Source organism: Vicia villosa, linkage group LG6 (assembly GCF_029867415.1).
Source record: "Vicia villosa cultivar HV-30 ecotype Madison, WI linkage group LG6, Vvil1.0, whole genome shotgun sequence".
Classification (NCBI taxonomy): Eukaryota; Viridiplantae; Streptophyta; class Magnoliopsida; order Fabales; family Fabaceae; genus Vicia; species Vicia villosa.
In genome coordinates this window covers 144,406,094-144,414,882 of record NC_081185.1, presented here as the reverse complement: position 1 = coordinate 144,414,882, position 8,789 = coordinate 144,406,094, and the positions used below count along the sequence as shown (strand labels likewise).

The 8,789-nt window shown below is 32.9% G+C and overlaps 1 protein-coding gene across 2 annotated transcripts; it reads left to right on the top strand.

The window, feature by feature from the left end:
• The first annotated feature begins 1,563 nt into the window (after nt 1-1,563).
• LOC131610335 (putative disease resistance protein RGA3) lies at nt 1,564-5,096 on the top strand. 2 transcript variants are annotated; one of them, XM_058882253.1, is made up of 3 exons: nt 1,564-1,709; nt 1,947-4,561; nt 4,737-5,096. In XM_058882253.1, exons 2-3 carry the CDS (start codon nt 2,094-2,096, stop codon nt 4,759-4,761), a joined length of 2,493 nt encoding a protein of 830 aa, XP_058738236.1. In that variant the 5' UTR covers nt 1,564-1,709; nt 1,947-2,093; the 3' UTR covers nt 4,762-5,096. The 2 variants fall into 2 exon arrangements, with proteins under 2 accessions (XP_058738236.1, XP_058738234.1); XM_058882251.1 differs by lacking the exon at nt 1,564-1,709 and having other exon boundaries at nt 1,746-4,561.
• The last annotated feature ends 3,693 nt before the right edge of the window (nt 5,097-8,789 follow it).

Sequence of the window (8,789 nt, the reverse complement as noted above, 5' to 3'; positions counted from 1 at the left end):
TCGTGGAAATAACGTATGTTTGGTCCACCACAATGCATAAGGAGTTGTGGGAGTTAACGTAGCTATAATAGATGCAGTGGACATTAGTCTCAACTTAATTTTAGGTTTAATTTTTTGATTAAACATATTCATGTTGATCCTTTATTGGTTTCATTTTAAGGTTGAAATCTTCAAAATTAGAGTTCTATGCCTTTTTCTTCTAACATTTTTAGCAAACCCCAAAATAAATTCAGCAACAACAATGAGAAACCACTTTTACTGCTATTCATTATTTTTCTTCTCTTTTGTAACCAATTTTGACTTCAAAATTCTTAAGTTGATGAAAATCCGTGTCTTTAAATAATTCACTGCAAGAGTTATAATGTTGTAATATATTAATCAGATTTGCTATCTTAACATCAAAATCCTACATCAATACTTATATTGTATATATTGTTCACCGTATTTATACGGTGAACAGTGTTTTTTTTTTAATAAAATAATATTATTTTTATAAAAAATATTTATTTTTTAAAATTTATTTTATAACACAAAATAAGATTGTGTCATTAACTAATTTTACAATTGTATTAACCACATTAATGTACGTCATTAACCAATTATTTTACTTATAATACATTAACCATTTTTACTATTTTATTAACCAATTAAATACATATTATTAACCATATTCTGACACTAAATTATAAATGTATTAACCAACTTTTAGACTCCATTAACCAACTTTATTTTACTATTTAATATTTTTTTATGTTTGAAATTCGTTAACCAAGTTATGAATGTATTAACCAATTTTATACATATTATTAACTAAAGTCTGAATAGTGCATATATTAGATATTTATATTGGAATAAATATTAACCAAACTTTTAAATGTATTAACGAAATTTTAATATTTTATTAACCAAAATAGCTATAGAAAAAAATATTAAAAATATATACGGTTTAGGGTCATTTTTGGTGTCAAAATATCATATTTTTTTTATATTAAATGTTTTGCAGCCGCCAACACGCTGGTCAACACCCACCATCTTGCCATTGTTAATGTCTAATGACGCTAATTCTTTTTTTGGGTAATATTAATGACGCTAAATTTAATAGTTTTTTTTTAATCTCATGTGATTTGAAATTAATATTATTAAACTGTGTATAATCAAGATTATTAAACTGCGCGGATATTTCTTTTGAGAAAAGCTATTTGTACACCTATTTTCAACACCTACACGGTAAAACACTCCATAATACATACAAGTTTCATTTTTTAATAATTTATTTTACATTGGTTTGTGTATAAAGAAAATTTGCTGTGATAATTTATACGGTGTATGATATACGGTGTACTCAAATTGGTGTCAAAATAGCGAAGCTCATTTTTTTTAGATGGAAAAATTATCCTTCTTAAAAATTATATTTATTATTTCAAGTGACATAACATTTCTATGAACAAATCTTTGCAGTAAAAAAAATTCACCGTTTTTGTTGCTACAAAACCAAATGTATCAAAGACAAATGATATGAAAATATGTTGATGGTCAGAAAACGCTTTCTTATGTTTAACCACTTTACATGAAGCAACTTTAAAGCTAGTCTGCCCAAGACATGAGCTAGCTGATGCTGGTCTGTGGCAATTTAAAAGTTCTATGTCTCACCGTAAAATCTCCGATCCTTAATTCCACGTGTGGAAAAATCCTGGTAATGTCTATTAAAGGTAAACTTCTTAATTAATGTATTTTTGTATTGCTTTCCCATGAAATGAATAAAATATCTATCTGTGTTTAGATTGTAGCAATCTTTGTCGGTTGACTTAGGTTTATGCAATTCTAAATAATGAATCTAAACTGAAGCCACAATTACAACCACTTTGCTCTTTCTTCATTTACTTTGTTGTCATCCTATCATGGCTGAATCATTTGTGTTTGATATTGCTGATTCACTTCTTGGAAAGCTTGCTTCATATGTTTGTGAAGAAGCTTCTCGAGCCTATGGTGTTTATGAAGATCTTCAAGAAATCAAAGACACTCTATCAATTGTCAGAGGACTTCTATTGGATGCTGAAGAAAAGAAGAACCAACAACATGTCTTGCGTGAATGGATGAGACAGATTCAAAACATTTGTTCTGATGCTGAAAATGTATTCGATGGATTCGAGTTGCAACACAAAAAAAAGCAAGTTCTAGAAGCTTCTAGCAGCACAAGGATGAAGGTAAGGCATTTCTTATCTCCTTCTAATCCCCTTGTTTTCCGTCCTAAGATGGCACATCAAATCAAAGAGATTAAGGATAGATTGGATAAGGTAGCTGCTGATGGAACCAGGTTTGGTCTTGCAACAATCAATGTTGTTCCTGGACTTGTTCTGCAAGGAAGAGAAATGACTCACTCCCATGTTGATGCTTTAGATGTTATAGGAAGGGAGCATGAGAGGGAAGATATTGTCAAGCTTTTAATGCAACCTCATCCTCAAGGTGACGGTGATGGTGATAAAAGTCTGTGTGTTATTCCCATAGTTGGAATTGGAGGATTGGGGAAGACCGCACTTGCTAAGTTGGTATTCAATGATAAGAGAATGGATGAACTGTTCCAATTGAAGATATGGGTGTGTGTCTCTAATGATTTTGACATCAGGCAGCTAATAATAAAAGTCGTCAACTCTGCTTATGCTTCAGATTCAGTTCCTGCGGCCGCGGCTCTTGCTCACCAAGAAAACATTAACAACTTTGATATTGAGCAACTACAAAAACGTCTTCGATATAAACTTTCTCGTCAAAAGTTTTTGCTTGTATTGGATGATATTTGGAACGAAGATCGTGCAGAATGGATTAAATTCAAAGACTTAATAAAAGTTGGTGCACCTGGAAGCAAAATCATAGCAACAACTCGTAGTAACTCAATTGCTTCAATGATGGGTACGTTTCCCTCGTATGTCTTAGAAGGTCTTTCACATGAAAATTGTTTATCCTTGTTTGTCAAATGGGCATTTAAGGAAGGTGAAGAAGATAAATATCCAAATCTAATGGAGATCGGAAAACAAATTGTGAGAAAATGTCAAGGAGTTCCACTAGCAGTGAGAACATTAGGAAGCTCTTTGTTCTCGAAATTTGATGTAAGTAAGTGGAAATTTGTTAGAGACTCAGAGATATGGAATTTGAGACAAAACAAAGATGACATTTTACCTGCACTTAAGTTAAGCTATGATCAATTGCCTTCTCATTTGCGGCATTGTTTCACATACTTTTCACTTTATCCAAAAGATTTCGGCTTCACAGGTGTTGAAATCACTAAACTCTGGGTGGCACTGGGATTACTACAATCACAAGATGGAAATCAAAGGCTGGAGAATATTGCAAGAGATTACATAGATGAGTTACGTTCAAGATCATTTCTTCAAGATTTTGAGGACTTTGGGCACTTCTACAATTTCAAAGTACATGATTTGGTGCATGATCTTTCATTGTATATTGCGAAAGATGAGTGTGTAGTAGTTGACTCAAATACTCGGAATATATCTCAGCAAGTAAGGCATTTCTCAATGGTTGAAAATGGTTCACTTAGTGCTTTATTCCCCAAATCCAAAAGTGTGAGAACTATACTATTTCCCATCGAAGGAGTGGGCGTTGACAATGAATCTTTGTTGGATGCGTCAATATTAAGATACAAATATTTACGGATTTTAGATTTGAGTGATTCTTCATTTGAGACTCTGCCCAATTCAATTGCTAAATTGGAGCACTTGCGTGTTCTCAATCTCTCTGATAACTGCAATATCAAAAGACTTCCCCATTCTATTTGCAAACTGCAATGTTTGCAAGTTTTGTCACTGAGTGGTTGCATGAATCTTGAAACATTGCCTAAAGGGTTAGATAAACTAATCAGCCTTCGACAACTGTATATAACCACAAAGCAATCTGTCCTTTCACTAGATGAATTTGCAAGCTTGAGCAATCTTCAAACACTGAGCTTTGAATATTGTGATAATTTGAAGGTTTTGCACGGAGAGATGCAACTTGCTACCCTTGAAGTATTGATTGTTCGTTCTTGTTCAAGACTTATATCCTTACCTCGTTGTAGTCTATCTGAATTAGAGGCTCTACTAGTCTCTGATTGTAAGATGCTACAGTTCGGACTGCCAGAGAATCTTCAAAGCAAAACGAAAAGATGGAGGATGAATTTTCTTCTTCTTGATAATTTTCCAGAGCTACATACATTGCCAGAGTGGATTGAAAGAGCCGCAGAGACTTTACAGACCTTGATAATTTCAAATTTTCCAATGCTTCAGAGGCTTCCCGAGTGTTTGACGAGAATGACTCATCTTAAATTGCTCTATATTGCCGACTGTCCTCTTTTGGATTCTCTTCCAAACGGCATGCAACACCTCACTTCCCTTGATGATTTGACCATAGATGATTGTCCTAAATTATGTCGAAAATGTCAAGCAAGTTTTGGGGAGTACTGGCCCATGATTTCTCACATTAAACGTGTTTCCATTGGAGAACCAGAAAAAGAGGAGCGCCATGAAAGAGGGGGGTCTGTCTTTGGCAACACTGATCTACTACCGTACCTTTGGTAAAAACATTACTATGTGGCCTTTGAAACACTTTTCAATTCTATTATCTAGAACATGTTTGGTATGAAGCAAGACATGTTACTAACAGATACATAGGGATAATATGTGATGCAAAATTGTTAGAAATAGTAATAGAGAATCTTATTTTTAAGATACATGTTTCTCATTTTTCAGGTCTGAGGTTGTGGAAGGGAAATGATGAGAGACTATCAAGCAGTGAAGTTAGTGCACACGTTTTTTTCATGGATGACATATGCTGAGGCCAACGTGCTTTATAAGTTTGGATAGTAAAATCTAAACACATGTTAATGAGTGCTCAAAATGTTTAGATTGTAAAATCTAAAACGTGTAAACCTGAATGTTTAGATTGTAAAATCTGAAACATGTAAGCCTATAGATCATAAATTTGTTTTGTGTGATCTAGATTACAATGACACTTTATGTGAACTGGAATGCACGGGAACCTGTATAATTTGATGTGTTAGACTCATTTGATGTTCACAATAGAAAAAAGAAACTATAAAATCTTGCCCATACTTTATCTAAATGGAATCTAACTTAGTTGAAGTTTACCTCAACAAGAGGACTTTTCACCATTTGTTTAGGATAAAAGTTGATGTTACAATGTCAAATATTAACGATCAACTAGATCAACTGAAGTGTCGCGTCAACCACCACGACACAATAAGGGTGATAAGTGTTAAGTATTGGCATTCATCAACCAATGATGATTTATGTGTTTGCTTCATCAACATACAATTTTAAAACAGGGTTGGCCCAAGTCCAAGGTGAGTGAGGTTATCGCCTTAGGCCTCATATTGTTGGGCCTTTGAAATAAACTTCTAATGCTAAAAGAAAAAGGCCTCTAAATTCATATAATATATATAGACAATTTCTTTTTATACTCATATGACTTTTTCTCAAATCCGCAGTGAAATGCACATTTTTCTTTAAAAAAAAAGTGATTTCGGATGTACACATCCGAAAAAACCTTTTTTTTAGAAAAAAAGTGTCTTCGGAGATGCACATCTGAAGATACCCTTTCAATTGCAATTCTGCTTCAAATTCATCTATTCATCCTCACATAAGAACACAATCCTTCAACAACCAAAACGCTTCAGAACCTCTAACCTTCAATCGACACAACCTTCACCACCGACCTACACCCTTAACTTCTTTCAAAATCAACACTAAAACCAAATCCAAACAACTACACTTTATGCATAAACTTGAAGCAAATCCAAATCCTCAATAACAATCATCCCCATCACATCGTTCACAAACCTACATAACTCAACTTCCTTCAAATAGCTCATCACCTTCAAACACCGACAACTTGCAAAACGCAAACAACATCATCAACATTTCGGCATCACCGAGTTTCAGCAACTACGTAACAACACCTGCAGAATCGTACCACGCTCCTGTTACGTTGCAACATTGTCAAATCGCGAACTCAACAACACCTTCATCGAAATTTCGATAAGATATCTATCTCCAACGAGGCAACGTTCTTCATTCATCACCAACGGAACAACACTCCTTCAAACAGATTTCGTATCTCCGAAATAGGTGTTTTCGGATATGCATCTCTGAAATAATCTAAAATGGGTTATTTCGGATATGCATCTCCGAAATAAGTTAAGATGTGCAAATGTGTGCATTCGGAGATGCGTCTCCGAAGGGTATTTTGGGGTTTTCAGGGGTGTTTTTCACCCCATATGGGTGTAAAAAAATTGTCTATATATAAGTTTCAAAAGATATCTTTAAAAACATAATGGTAGAGTGGTGTTCATTGCTCCATCAAACGAAGTATGGGTCTCGTGTTTGATTCTTCAATAGCCCCGTTATGCAAGGTGTCAAACTTTGTAATATGACACATCCAATAATTCTTTACCGCATATTCATATAATAAAATTCATCGTTGGATTGAAAGCTATTATCATATAGATCTTGTATATAAAATTTAACATCAATCGAAAATCATCTGACGTCATATAAAGTAACGTCTTACAAAACTTCATGAAAACTGTTAATTTTGATTATTTTTTTATCATATCAAATGATTTTTGATTGATGTGAAATTTTGTAGGCGAGACCTATATGATTATAGCTTTCATTCGAATGGTGAATTTTATTATACGTACATGGAGCAAAGAATTACCAGAGGTGTTACTAAGTTTATATATATATATATATATATATATATATATATATATATATATATATATATATATATATATATATATATATATATATATATATATATATATATATATATATATATAGGGCATATCATATGAGAATGTCATATTTATATGAGAACGTGAGAATGAATCTGAACCATTGAATTTTAAAATTAATGATAGAGATTATAGGTGAATCTTTTTTTCTCTCTCCTACATCATTTATTTCAAAATGTAGGAGAGAGAAAAAATAGATTCACCCATAATCTCCACCATTAGTTTTAAAATTCAATGGTTCAGATTCATTCTCACGTTCTCATATAAATATGGCATTCTCATATAATATGTCATATATATATATATATATATATATATATATATATATATATATATATATATATATATATATATATATATATATATATATAATATCTCAAAATTTGTTTAATTTTGTTTGATTTTTTATTGATGTGAAGTTTTGTAGGCGTGACCTATATATATAATATCTAAAATTTGTTTAATTTTTAATTAAATTTTATTTTTAAAATATTATAAATTAATTTCGTCTTAGAGCTCAAAATACGTTAGGTCGGCCCTACTTTAAAATGATGAAGATGTGAGAACCATATGCTCGATATTAAGCTAATATAGTACCAGAGGCTGATTGAGTTAGATGTTATCTCGGTCAAATATGTTTGTGCTATTTGTTCAAATTTAATTTGTCTCAAAAGATTTGGTGAAATCAAATCATGCATGGAGAGGCTCTGATCCAATTTTTATAGTTTAGAGGTTTAGGAAACACCATTAGGTGCTACATCTTGTCGATTGGCTATGGATTTGTCTCAGATCGCGTTGACACCGTGAGAAGTTTCCGGTTCATCTCCTTCTTTCCTATGTATCATTCCAATGGTGGGTTTTGTATATATATTTCTACTCTTATTGTATGTATATTTGTTGATCATGGGATTGTATAAAATCTCTTTTGCAAATCAATATCGATGTTTGTTCTTGTTTTTGGTTTATGCGGAGGTTTGGTTTGCTGTAGGCATATGCTCTCCGAGTCTCTCTTGAATGAATATCTATTTGGTTCTAGATTCTAGACATAGGGTTTAGTCTTGATAATTGCTTGTGTGTTGAAGCTTAATGCTTCTGTTTTGTCGAGTCTGTTGAGACATTGCCTTCGAGATGACACGGTTGTTATCCCAGCCTTGCGTTAGACATAACCTTGATTGTGAGTGATACGTGATGGTATTGACGAGTAATTTAGGTTGAGTGCAATTGATTGGAAAGTTTATTTATTCGATGGGTATAATAAAATGCGATTTCAGAATAAATTCTCTTAGACAATTGAGATTGTTATGCTTTATTTATTTTTCCCACATTTTCCTTCTGAAACCCTTAATTCAAAATTAGAAGGATTAAAACTGTTGAACGGTAATTTTTCCCTCGCACAAGTCCCTGTGCAGACGATAATTTCTCTGAATAATATTTTTCAAATCTTTTGTTGCTTGCCCTATGCCGCTTTAACACCCTCATGACCATTACTCCCCATTTTTTCCATAATTTGGCAAAGAAATGGAAAGAACCACAAACAAAATAGCAAGCTTCAAGATCCAAAAAAAAGCTTGACAGGAACATCAGCTAACATGACCAGCACACGTCTTCAGCCTCAAAGACTTTAAATTAGGAACAAGTTCCATATAATCAAACCATAAGATCCCATACAACAAGGAATTCCAAAATGGTAGTAGCAGCAACAAAAAGTTGAGGTGAATAAGCTCCAACAACAAAAACCATATCAGATTCATCAATTGGTACACATATGGTGGACATGATGTTTGAGACATCTTACCCATTAAACAAATTTTAAGTGAAAATCAACAACCCATAAGGAATACCATCTTTATTAACCGCATCATCCTTCATCAACCTAGGATAACAAGCTCCAATATTTAAAATTGTCTTAGATTCACTTGTTTGAACAAGCTTTCTATTCACTTCAAAACTAACAAGGGTAACTTGCTTATCCTTCACTAAAATT

Bases quoted from the DNA above. Each gene is read 5' to 3' on its own strand.
- LOC131610335 (XM_058882251.1), top strand. From the start codon at position 1,899: ATGGCTGAATCATTTGTGTTTGATATTGCTGATTCACTTCTTGGAAAG. The intron at 4,562-4,736 runs GTAAAAACATTA...CTCATTTTTCAG, and splicing joins GATCTACTACCGTACCTTTG to GTCTGAGGTTGTGGAAGGGA.